Below are 13,901 nucleotides of genomic sequence, written 5' to 3' on the forward strand. Positions count from 1 at the left end.
CAAAAACAGACCCAGAGTTCAACTCAAATAATCAAAGCATGCTGTAGCATCCAGAGCACCACACCCTGAAAAGTGCCTGCACAATCATGCCTTTGAGGTGATATCACTGAGCTGAGGACAATCCTCAGGGAGACTGAGAGACTGACATGCTCTGTGTCAGACGGCGGTCATTTTTGCACTGCACAGAATAAAGAGGGAAGAGCAGTACACTTAATGGCTGCACACAAATGCAGATGTAGTAGAGCAGGAAAAGCAATGAGAGAGAGATAAACAGTGAAAGAAAAAGTGTGAGAAAATCCTGCTGGGAAAAAAAATGGAAACCAGAACAAGATAGTTAGTTGATCTTAGCTGGTCTTCACACTGGTTAGCCAAGCTGAGAGACCTGCTTAAACAAGCTAAGGCCAGCAAATCAGATTGGGATGATTGTTTATCTAGCAGGGCTGACCCTTCCAGTCTATGGTAGTTTGTTGGTCTTAGCTGGTCTACCAGCTTGGACAGGTTGGTCTTTTGGTTTAAGAGGGATTTAGGGCACTTTTCAGATGAGCTTCATCTTAGCTTTGCTGGGAAACCAGCTTAAACCTGCTAAGACAAGCAAACCAGCTAAGCCTGGTTTAAGATTGTTTTTCAGCTGGGAAGAAAGCACAAGGCCAATCCTGCAGAAAAAATAAAAATAAAAAAAGCTTCCAATCTGAAGTGGTCTAGCTGATCTCCTATCTTGTCCAAGCTGGTCTTCAGCTGGTCTCCCAGCCAGGCCAGGTTGGTGCTCAGCTGGTTTAACATTTCAACCAGCTGATCTCAAAACTCCTCTAAAACAAGCCCCACCTTATGAGGCTGGGAGACCAGCTAAGACAAGCAAACCAGCTTAGGTTGGATTAAGCTTGTAGAAAGTGGCAAGTTCATATGCAGGTTTTGTGTTGAACTTCACATGAACCATCTCTCTTTAAACCCCACCATCCCATCCTCCCTGTAGCAAGGGAGAAAGACAGAATCTGAAGAGAAAGGATGAGAGTGAGAGAGAGAGAGAGGCAGGATGGGTGGAATGGAGCAGAGGATGTGTTCCAAGACAGGCGATCAAAACAACACCAGCAGGAGCACTGGAAGACACACCACCGACTCAGCAAAGCAAACAGAGTAAAAGTCAGAAGTTCTCAGATGTGACCTCGACCAGCATGCAGCACTACACTTAATACCCATTAATCCTACATCCCATTTCCATTAGACATTATTTACCCCCAAGAATGTAATATAAGCCCCTCTATAGCACTGGTGTAGTGTATTATTGTAACTGTAATGCAGCAGAGGTAGACTTTCAGTGTGTGGGCTTCTAACTTTAAAGAAAGGTCTCGCTAAGACTATAAAAGGGTGCCATATTCTGTGGTTTTCATTTATGTTCATGTTTCAGATCAACATAAAATTAAAATTGACCCCACTTATGTTCTTAAAAGGATAGTGTGGCAGGGCGGAGGGCGGGGCCGGGTCGTGATCCTACACACCCGGTCCCGTATTAGGCTAATTATGCCTCCGTGAGGTTTAAAGGCTGACTGCAGAGGGCCGTGCAGGAGAGAGAGATCGTTAGCGGACATGTCCGTCATGTGTGTTTGTTTATGTGTTTTTGAGTTTTCATTAAATTATTATTTATATTGACAAGCCGGTTCTCGCCTCCTCCTTGCCCATCCTTTAACTGTTTTACAGATAGTTCACCCAAAAGTATATATTCTCTCATCATTTACTCAACCTCATGCCATCCCAGATGTGTATAACTTTCTTTTCTCTGCTAAATGCATAAGAATATCTCAGCTCTGTAGGTTCATACAATGCAATTGAATGGTGACCAGAACTTTGAAGGTCCAAAAAGCACATTAAGGCAGCATAAAATTAGTCCATACTACTCCAGGTGTTTAACCCATGTATTCAGAAGCTATATGATAAGTGTGTGTGTGATACAGATACATTTTTAATTCCTTTTTTACAATAAATCCTCCCAGTGGGTGCAATGTGCACAAAGAATGTTATTCGCACAAAAACAAAAAAGAAGAATGTAAAAGTGAAAATGGGGACTAATTGTAAAAAGGACTTAATTTTGATTTGTTTCTCACTCACTCCAATCATAACGCTTCTGAGGATATAGATTTAACCACTGAAGTTATATGGATCACTTTTATGCTGACTTTATATGCTTTTTCGACTTTCAAAGTTCTGGCCACCATTCACTTGCATTGTATGGACCTACAGATCTGAAATATTCTTCAAAAAAATCTTCATATGTGTTCAGCAGAAGAAAGAAAGTCATACACATCTGATGGAATAAGGGAGAGTAAATGATGAGAGAATTTTCATTTTTGGGTGAACTATCCCTTTAATGCAAGTTCCTGGTCTTATTTCCATGGTATATCTTATTCCCATTAAAAAGTTGGTCTTCCTAATCTTTTATCAAGATGAACTTTGAACTAACACATTTTTTTTATTTTCTGCTGATATCATGAATACCTCTTACTTTTTCAACCACAGACCTCTATCACCTGGCTCCATTCTGGTATGTAACGCCTACTTTCATGATCCAATAAATTCTTGATGCACTAAATCCTGTCCCATTACGTTTACATATCCTTGTTGATTATATTTCACAATAGACTACAGAAGTAAAATGGGTTGCCAATGGCATTTAATGTTTCTTTCTTGTTTTCTTATGAGTATCATGCAAAAGTTAACAGGTTTACATGTTTGTTTGTTTTTTACAGACTGAATCCAACTATTATTATTAACTAGAAAACATTCGTCACCATCATCTGTCCTACACTGAAAAAAGTTACCTAAAATGGTAACTTTAATCTCAATTAACTGATTTTTTGATTCAAGTCAAAAATACAAATTAACAACACTGAATCAGGTTATTCCAAGAAAACTCATTTTAAGGGTTAGATCAGGTAGAAATATCTTGTTATGTTCACAATTGCAGGTTACCACTTTAGAGTAATAAACAGGAACAGGAAATAAAACATAGAGGTTCTTGCACATACACACACAATAGCACTTGTGCACATGATACCTGCTTAAAGAAAGGCAGTGTTTTGCTTACAGGCAGCCAGTGACAACAGACAGCTGCTAAAATAGAAACAGTAACTGTCAAAGTGACATAGCAAGACAGAAAGAGAGAAAAGACAGCAGAAAGCCAACATAGTGATTGTCCTAGAGACTACAACAAACAACAGTAACTATTTTCCAGTCAGTTGGCAGTCAAAACAAATCACTGGCCACATATTTTGAGAGATACTCACTGACTCAAGACAAAGAACATATGAGTGGTGATAAAGGGTGCTTTGAAAGAGGTCAAGCATCTTTTCCGATTTAATATCATTGCATCAAATGTATACACAAATGTAATGTATAATAAAGCTGACCACAACAAGGCATATAAAAAAGATACCAGCCAAACCACACACTGCCATTACCAATAACTCATGTCCCTATATGAAAATATTTCTTATGTAGTTGGATTTTAGATGGTCCAAGCTGGTTATTAGCTGGTCAACCAGCTCCAATGTTCCAAAAACCACTGACCAACCAGTAGCTGGTCTACCTGCTTGGGTCAGCTAGAAACCATCTTCTATGTTATAAAACACAGCTATCAGCTTAAGATGGATTTTCCTCTAATGTGTATGTGACCATGTGTGTATGAGAATGAGTTTGGGGGTGGGGCTGGAGATTGTTCATTTTAGAATTTTTTCCAATTCAGATGGATTAGTTTACCCCATTATGGACAGATGGTCATATAAACAACTCTCTCTCTCTCTCTCTCTCTCTCTCTCTCTCTCTCTCTCACACACACACACACACACAAATATGAGATCAGCACAGAGACATTGTCACTACATAAAGGACAGTCTCATATCAAAGGTCTTTGTCATTGTAGTGCTATAACCAAAGTCTATATCCACTCACAAAACTGCTTGTACCCACCCATGCTTTCACACAAAAACTCTCTTAAAAACACATTTGAGGTTGCTCCACAGAGCTGTGAAATACACTTTATAATTAACACTTGCAGAAAGAGAGAACATATCAACAAAACATCATTTTTCATTTAAACACATAATTCCATGCCAGAAAGAAAGTCATACAGTTTTGGATTAACATAAGGGTGAGAAACTTGAGAAATCACAGAATTTTCATTATTCCTTTAATAAAACAAAGATGGAGTGATTCTTTTCTTAATCCATTGTTTTGAATTGTGAATGAAGATTGTATGAAAACATACAAAATGATGCTTCTGTAACAGGTTTTGTAAATTACTTACTGTTAATGGTTGCATCACATCTATTTTATTTGGGTGGTATGCTGTCCAATACTAAATTCATAGCTGTGAGCATATAAATGCATTTTATTGCATTTGTTGCAGTATTTTCATTATGCTTCAAAACAAAGAAGCAATTAAACTTCCTAATTGACTAAGAATTTTACAAATAGCTGTCAGACCTCAAATGTCATTGAAGCATTATGCTTTAAGCAAGCAAGAGAATTACTTATATGCAAAACACAAAGCTTTGAAAGATAGCAGAAATCACCCTGAAGTCAGTTGTCAAGCTGTATGCTAAATAACAGGAGGCTATGCGTGTGTGTGTGTACAGTATTTGAATAATTTTATTAGCTTTCTAATTCCATAAAGATTACAATTATGTTTTAAATTATGTTTTCAAGATTAAATAATGTTCAATTTTCAGTCATTTTCACTTTGTGTTCAGTTATGTATGTACTCTTCTACTCGCCATTGCATTTAATTTTAAACAAATTTCCTTTCAATATTCTAAAGTAGAATATTATAACATAAAAGGAAATGGAAAAGGTTTACAAGACGAGTTACTCACAATTCATCACTATCACCCTCTTTAAACCCTAAAAGTCCAAAACTACATTTCATCCTTCTCACACCTAGCAAGGAAGAAAATGGGGCCTTTAAGTAAAAATAATTCCCCCCCGGCACAGCTTGCCCACAGAAATGTCCATCAGCTAGAGTTTTATGCACTTTTCTATCTTTATAAAGCTATTTTTGACTCCCTTCGGACAACCAAGTATGTTTCAGGATACAGTAAATAAATTATAACTGGAGACAGGCTTGTTTCCTTTCCTCTCTTAAAGTAAGGTCTTATGCGATCCCTCAAAGACTAGGGGGAGAAATATGACATGCTTCTCCCAGTAATGCAAGGTCTGTCAAGCATTAAGCCATGCAATCTCCATATAGAAACTAAAATAAGCCACCTAATGTAACTTCTTTCTGCCCTGCTAGCATTGCTCAATTTAACAAATTCACAAAATCATATACTTCATAAACATCAGTATCATCAGTCCCTGGAAATAACACGCACTATTAAATAGGGCAGGGTGTCACAAACTAACTCTCAATACAATGCACTGGCTTCAGAATTTCAGCTAATTAAAGGGATAGTTCACCCAAAAATGAAAATTCTCTCATAATTTGCTCTCCCTCATGCCACTCCAGATGTGTATGTCTTTCTTTCTTCTGCTGAACACAAACTTGTAGAAGAATATTTTAGCTCTCTAGGACCATAACATTGAAGCTCCACCAAGCACATAAAGGCAGCATAAAAGTGATCCATAAGACTTCATTGATTAAATCCATATCTTCAGAAGCTAAATGATAAGTGTGGGTGAGAAACAGATCAATATTTAAGTAATTTTTAACTATAAATTCTCCTCCATGCCCAGTAGATGGCGATATACACAAACAATGTGAATTGCTTTAAACAAAAGAAGAACCACTTATGGACCTTCAAAAATCTGGTCACCATTCACTTACAGATCTGAAATATTCTTCTAAAAATCTTTGTGTTCAGAAGAAGAAAGAAAGTCATACACATCTGGGATGGCAATAGGATGAGTAAATGATAAGAGAATTTTTATTTTGGGGTGAATTATCACTTTAAATTGGCTGCAATTGAAGCAGTATATACAGTATACCATGAAATATACCATAAATGAATAGACTTTACAGTGGCAGATGAGGCAGCATAAATGTATTTGTCCAGAAATGACAATTGTGGTTAACGGTTTATCACATGCTTGTCGTGCACAAGTGACAGAAAAAAAAACAAAAACATGATTGAACATGAAACATCCCGATTGACAACAGCAAACTTTAAAAGCTTCTCATACTAAGGGGTGAGACCGGTCAATATCGTGAAAAATAGATGTGTATTTTTTTCAATAAATTTTTGCCTCAGTGCAGCCCAACTATTAAGTGCCTCTGGAAACAAAGATGAATTTCAATGGATTTGCAGCTACACACAGATAACCTGAGATGACCATGTAAAGTGGCATGCATTGTCTAGATTGGTTTTGAAGTGGAAATGCATTAAGAGCTTCTCCATTTGCCAGTTTGATCAATTAATCAGAGATTAGCTGATGCCAGGACAATGCTACCTGCCCAAAGGCATTATGCCAAACATAAAATTTGGCAGTAGTTCCACTGTAAGGACTTCTAAATTCTACAGAACACAATGACATTCAAGACAATACTATGCATCTTTGTTCAGCGCTTTTGGAGAAGGCTCTTTTTCCCCCACAGAATGACATTGCCAATGCATTCATCTAGGAATGTCCATTAAGAAATGAATTGTCAAGATGTCCTGAAGTTGGTCCGATTGATCTTAGCCTCACTGTCCAACATTAATGACAAATCGCACCAAACTCTTGAAGCTAAATAGAAGCAGCAAATACATTCCCACAATAATGTTCATGGTTTTGGAATGAGGTGTTCAATTAGCAAGTGTCCACATACTATTTCCCATGTACTATCAGAAGATAAAATTAAAGCAAAAAGTATTAGATATTTGGAGTGGTAAATGTGAGGTGTATTTACATTTTTTACCTAAATCTCTGACAAGCACTTCTTTGGTAGGTTACAAGGCATTTTGAAATGAAATATACATCTGCAGAGATTGTCAAAGATAAGGGAAATACAAGACCGGATACTTCATTTAAGCTCTTTTATAAGCTCCCCACCTTCCCAGAAGGCACTCTGAGTGACACTGGCATAATGCTCTATGGACTATTTTTAGATATACAGCACTTTTGTGCTTTAGATTTGAATGAAAGTGTTACAGAAAATAACATGCATATCATTTCCTATTTTCACACTTACTCAGCAGTCAGTAGTGCCACTTAAATTATGGTTGCACAAGATAACAAGTCACTGCATATGAATTTATATAATCAGCGTGATTACAATTTTGTCTTTTTTACATTTCTTCTTGAAACTGAACCATGTCATAGGGCCACTTCAAACACTCAATTTGAAGCATACCACATCATTATGCCTTACTAGAACATAATGTATTCAAAATAAGAAGGATACCATTTTTCAAGTGCCAAAGTAATTACACCTTTGAATTCAACTACTTGAATACCATGAATGAGCATTTATATATCGTAAGCCTAAAGTTTAAGCCATCTAGAAATCTAAACAATGACTAGAGAGATAAGTTCTATTAAGATTCAGCAAAAAGAGTTCTCCCACACAAGTTTCGCTGCATGAAACCTAGAAGCAACTGTTTGACCTAATGAGAAAGATGTCCAATGACATAATCATCAATGGTGCGACACACAGAAAGACACTCTTGTCTGTTGTGTGGTGTTTGATGGTGATAGATACAATGTGTTTTTTGTTGATTTGTTGAGGATTATGTCATGTTAATTGAGCAGTATCTGACAAGAACAAACAAGACTATGCCCCAATGCACTCTGTTTTTATCTTACATTATTCACTCGTTTGGAAAATGACTAGCCTACTACACTAGCATTTGATAACAATGGTATTATGACATTTTTTATTATCTACATGTGTGTGTATACTTTGGAGACAAATTTGATCCCATAAATCTGACAATATTTACCTTTGAGTATTTTTTGGGATGTCCTCATTTGTAAAATAATTTAAGATAAAGATTAGTAAAGAATGTGTTTGAAGTCTAAAAATGCAAACTGCTTTCTTTTAGGTCAAGAGATAGAGTGTGGGTTAGGGTCGGTCTATAGTAATTATAATAAACTGTATATAATAACCGTAGAAGTCTATGGTATTTCCCTATTTATTCAGACAGGTCACGTGATTTTCAGCTGACCAATGTGTCTACCAATACAATTCAGATGCTTTTCAGAGACGTCCTATTTAAGTCCTCCGTTAATTTGCATGAACGCAAGCTGCACTTAACACCCTCCTCCATCCCCAGCGCCACCTCTTGAATGGCAGCTTTGCTTTTAGTTTTCTCTACATCTGTTGTGTGTTCTGTGCTCCAAGACTACAATTGTTCACAAGTTTGGAATTCCTATCTTCAGTGTTTTATTGCACCTTGTTCTTGATTTATCAACACTTATTTTTTAAGTGTCCATTTAATCTATTATGCAATGAAGGATTGTCAGAATGTTGTAAAATAAATTGTACAATGTTGTAATAATTCTGATGGATCTGTTCTGTTACCCCTGGGATGATTTATTTGGTCCCCGCTCTGTCCATGCATGGCTGCATTACTAGGTGGAGAGATTGTCCAGAACAGAACCACACCACCAACACAACATATTGCTTTAATTGTATATAAGTGAATAAAGTATTCAAGTCATGTATTCATTTGACAGAAGTGGTCCTGACTTGCTTTTTTTATGTGTCTTGCACTGAGGAGAGGCTTCCGTCTGGCTACTCTGCCATAAAGCCCTGATCTGTGGAGTGTTGCTGTGATGGCTGTCCTTCTGCAAGTTTCTCCCATCTCCACACATGATCTCAGGAGCACAACCAGAGTGACCATCAGGTTCAAGACCTTGATTACTACGTTTGGCCAGGTGGCCAGTTCTAGGAAGAGTCCTGGTTGTTCTAAACGTTTTCCATTTCATTATTATGGAGGCCACTGTGCTCTTTGGAACATTCAATGCAGCTGAATGAATTTTTTTTTTTTTTTTTTTTTGTAGCCTTCCTGAGACCTGTGCCTTGGCACAATCCTGTCTCTGAGCTCTGCATGCAGTTATTTTTTCTTCCCTTACAGCAAGGGCATATTGCAGGATGACATTGGGCTCAAATTGTGAAAGAGTGGTTCAGGGAGCATGAGGAATAATTTTCACACATGAATTGGCCACCACAGAATCCTAACCTGAGCCCCATTGAAAGTCTTTGGGATATGCAGGAGAAGACTTGATGGAGTGATTCGACTCGATATCAATCCATGATCTCAGCCAAAAATTAAATAAATGTTGTGTCGTTGCATAAGGTTGTCGAAACAATGCCATGACAAATGCGCGCTGTAATCAAAGCTAAAGGCAGTCCAACTAAATATTAGAGTATGCAACGTTTTGTTTTATTGGCCCGGCAGTTTACATTAATAATATCATATTTAAGATGTAGCCTACTCTTATATGTGCTCAACAAACAGGCAGGTAACATGGTGACAATACACAAGAAACCTAAATACATTATTTATAGCTTTTGATTTTAATAACTTTAAAGTCCACCTATGAAACAAGTTATGAGGTTAGTCTGGTCAGTTGGGGAAAGCCCACCTAATTCTTCTAGTTTGCCTAAAGGTGCTGATAACACCACAAGCAATAAATGGGATGTTTGCGAACACTGGACCTGTTGTACACAGATGGACAAATGTTACTTACTTGAATCTCCCTTGGCAATACTGACATTGATCCCCAACCCAGCCTTGGTCACAGATGCAAGTTCCATTTATACATCTTCCAAAGAAGCAATTTTTATCACAGCTTTTAGAATATGACCCTTCAGTGCATGCTAACAGGTAAAATATCATAAATGTGAAAAGGTTTGTCCTGATCTCATGGGTTGTGACCCATCTAGTGGAGAAGAGTGGGGGCATTCTTCCTCTGCCAGAATCCATCAAACGCAGCAATTCAAAAACATAAACTTCTGTTTTCTTTTGCTCTAATAATACAAATGCCCATAAAGCTTGCAGTCCTCATTGGATTTCAGGTTTACTGTGTATTAAAAGTAACAGAGGGATATTAGACATAGTCTGAAATTCAACGTTGCAATGTGTAGTTTGGTATCACTGCAACAATACGTGAATTTAAAGTCCAATATGCAACATAACTTTATCCAATCTGCGGTGAGTTCATGAGGTTAAATATCCACGCAAGCACATTATTCCAACAGTGTGATGAAAAAGGCTTATCGTCCAAAACCATGTCATCTTCATTCCAGCTGCATTCCAGAAACAACGATATATAAGACACAGATGTGTAAATATATTCGCACACTGTGCCAACATTATCGCAAAAACAAAAGCATGATTAAATAATCAAACAATAAACTGTACAGAAGATGACACAGAAAGGGTGGGATTCCGCGTGCTGTTGTTGTCGTTTTGCCTTTGTTTGTCTCATCAGTGATGCACTCGCTGGAGGAATGACTTCACGACTCACATCCAAAACAATGTACAGTTCCCCGACTGCTGCTCCTGATAGGTCCTGCTGATCTGAGAATGAAATTACGAACCTTACTACGACAAAGGATTATCTCATTAATATTACTTAGTCTACGGTGACGTTTTTTCGTAAACTTGCTGCGCCCAGTCAAGCACGTGACGTGATTAATATTCATGAACCAAACCTTCACTATAGTAGGTGGCGAAACTGTAGCTGTTTTAGATTTAAAGAGATAGCGCCCTTTGTATTTGCGAGCAAAAGAACCTGCGTGCGTACTATGAATCTAACTGCATTTAACGAAGAACATACTTCTCGGCTGTTGATGAAGTACGTTCGTTATATATGCGGTAACGGGAATGAGGGCATTGTCACATGACCTAATAATATGACAAAGAAACAAGGACTGTGAAAATAATTTAGGCCTACTCTGGTTTTGTTAAACAAGTACAATTTAAAAACAAGGATCAACGTTCTTGTAACAGATATAGTGTTATAAAAGCCGCCCAGCTCTTCTCCGCAATTTTTTAATTTAGTGTTATGAATACAATGTTGGCAGAATTTTAGAAAGCACAAAAAAGGCCAATGATATAACAGTGCATGGTTATGTAATTGAATATTAAGTGCTTTTTTATTAAAAACATAACCTACTCTACCAAGGGGGAGCCTTAAAGCTTAGCAAAACAATTTATAATGAATATAGGACCATAGCTATTATATTTGAATGGATATTAATTTAGAAGATGCTTTAGTATGATTAGAAGAGACAGACCACTTCTATTAAAATTAATTGGAGAAATTGGAAAGGCCAATGTCTGTAGAAAAGGAAAAGAGCCAATCACTTTTTAGATTCAGACATTGCCTGTCTGTCAACTTGAGGACACGCATGCACATTAGCTGAACCAGCCAGAACATTTTTGTTTTTTTTAGCATGATCTGAGCTAAAGAAGAACAGTGAACCCTTTTCGCACGTCCGTGTGTGCGAATGCAAAAGTCATTGTAGTTGGTTAAACTTGAATGGCTGTGAATGGAAGACCACAGCAAATAAAATGTTTGCTTACCCAGTTGCTCCAACAGACAAAGAAAAAAAAAATCAACGATTACGCTTTGCAAAAGTAGATACAAAAATATAGAGCACTGAATAACAGCAGTTAGAAGAGAGCATAGGCCAAATTTTATGTCACTCCCTCTGCTGTGTTCAGGGGCATACTGGCTGTCGGGAGCACCAGGCGTTTTCCCAGTGGGCCGCTGGGTAATGTGGGTCGGCCCATCATACAGGCGATATAGGAGGCCGCACTGGGCTCCAACATAACGGTGCAGACTCCATTACAGAGGGAATATTCAAAAACTCTGTAAGGTAAAATCAGTTCAATTCAATTCAATTAAAAATTATTTTGAAAATCTGACATGACATATTTAAACACTTAAACATCATAGCGCAATTAAATTTGAGAGTCATAACTTCATACCTTGGACCTCATTATTTGACATACGAATCACAATAATAGTGAACAGTGCTCTGTGAACCAAGCAGGTCACTAACTTTGTGCTAGTTTTTAATACTATTTGTGTCATAAACTAGTGAGATTTGATACACCCTGATCCATAATTGTTCTATGAAGACAATATATCAAAGAATTCAAAATCCTTGGGCTCTGGAGACATTAAAAGACACATGCTCAAGCTGATGCCCCTGAAAGGGCCGCAGACCAGGGACTCTGTTTGCTGACTTGGAGGATCTTGCTGTAATATGTCGATCGATCACTGACATGGAGACAAGGTTCTCTGAGATGGTTACAAGAATGGAGGATGTAGAGAAACGTATCTATTATCTGGAGTCATCAGAGAGGGAATTAGCTGCTAATACGCTAGCAACCAAATTGGATTTGGAGTGTGTTTGGGAAAAGTTGGAAGACTTTGAGAATTGTAATTGCCGTAGCAACATCTGAATTGTTGGAATTCCTGACAACGAAGAAGGCAGAGATATGGTGAAATTCCTAGACGAGCTCCTCCCGAGTCTGCTCGACATAACAGGCCATAAGCTGGAAATCGAGCGAGCTCACAGGGTTCTGGCTTGAAGATCCGCGGAAGGAGACAGGCCGCAATCAATTCTAGCCAAATTTCTCAGATCATCCGATAAAGATCTTGTGTTATGTGAGGTGAGAAGTAAGGGAAGGCTTTCTAGGAAGCAACACAGCATTTTCTTTGAACAAGAGAGAAACATGATCGATTCAAGTTATGCAAAAAATTCTCACATCAATGGAAGGTCGCTTCTGCACTGATGTTCCTGGCCAAATTGAGAATAGATACTAAGGATGGCCGCAAAAAATATTTACATGCCCACAGCAAGCAATGAAGAAGAAACGTCACTGCCTTTGTTTCTTTGTGTACTGGTTCCGCCTAGCGGCTAGAGTTTGTTTTGAGGAATAACACTCCATCGGGAAAGATCATGGATGAATTTGCATGTTCTTTGTGCTTGTGCCTCCTATTGGCTGAAGTTTGTTTTGTGGAAAATTTTGTGCAAATCATTAGAGTGATTAGGACATATGTTACACTCATGTTGTCATGATCCCCTGTTGTCTGCCCAGTGTTTCACTTGTCAATTGTCATGCACTACATTTCCCATAGTTCCCTGCCCTCATCACTGCCCATGCACTTCATTGTTCTCACCTGTATGTCGTTTATTCATTATTGTGTCTGTGTATTTAAACCCTGTTTGTTCCTCTATCCCTGGTCGTTCGTTCTGTTACGGCTGTAGGTGAAGGCAGACGAGGGGTGAGGATCTAAATGCGGTGGTTTTATTAATCAAAGTGAAAACAGACAAAACAGGAACAAAGGAAATATCCACGATGGGAAAATAAAACAAAAACACGAAAGACATCCAATGGGTACACAGGCAGGATTAACATTTACGGAGAGCACAGATAATATCAACAAACAAGCATCCACAAACATCAACGAATGACAAGGGATAGAGGAACAAACAGGGTTTAAATACACAGACACAATAATGAATAAACGACATACAGGTGAGAACAATGAAGTGCATGGGCAGTGATGAGGGCAGGGAACTATGGGAAATGTAGTGCATGACAATTGACAAGTGAAACACGGGGCAGACAACAGGGGATCGTGACACATGTAACAGCAGGCTCACTGAACATTCGTTTGACTGTCCAAGGAAACTGAATGGCCTTTTTTTTGGTTGGTTGGTTGGTTGGTTGGTTGTTTCTGCTAGCGATTGGAGCTTGTTTTGTGGCGGAACACACCTTCGAGTCAGTTATGTGGATGGATCTACACAATCTTTGTTCTTGTGCCTCATATTGGCTGGAGTTTGTTTTATAGATAATTTTCTGTTGTGTAATTCTGTCTCACAAAATCTGAGTAGAAGCACCGGACTTGAGCAATCGATGCTACAGAACTGGCTCCACTTTTGTTAGAAGTTTATATGGAATCACTGA

General features: G+C 38.1%; 1 protein-coding gene across 2 annotated transcripts in view; it reads right to left on the reverse strand.

The window, feature by feature from the left end:
* atrnl1a (attractin-like 1a) overlaps positions 1-10,430 on the reverse strand; it is a 421,271-nt gene extending 410,841 nt beyond the window's left edge. For both annotated transcript variants that reach the window (XM_052150500.1, XM_052150501.1), the window contains exon 1: positions 9,661-10,430. In XM_052150500.1, the coding sequence (XP_052006460.1) occupies positions 9,661-9,896 (236 nt within the window). In that variant the 5' untranslated portion in view covers positions 9,897-10,430. The remainder of the gene's footprint in view (positions 1-9,660) is intronic.
* Between the last annotated feature and the right edge of the window lie 3,471 nt (positions 10,431-13,901).

Source organism: Xyrauchen texanus, chromosome 20 (assembly GCF_025860055.1).
Source record: "Xyrauchen texanus isolate HMW12.3.18 chromosome 20, RBS_HiC_50CHRs, whole genome shotgun sequence".
In the NCBI taxonomy this organism is placed as follows: Eukaryota; Metazoa; Chordata; class Actinopteri; order Cypriniformes; family Catostomidae; genus Xyrauchen; species Xyrauchen texanus.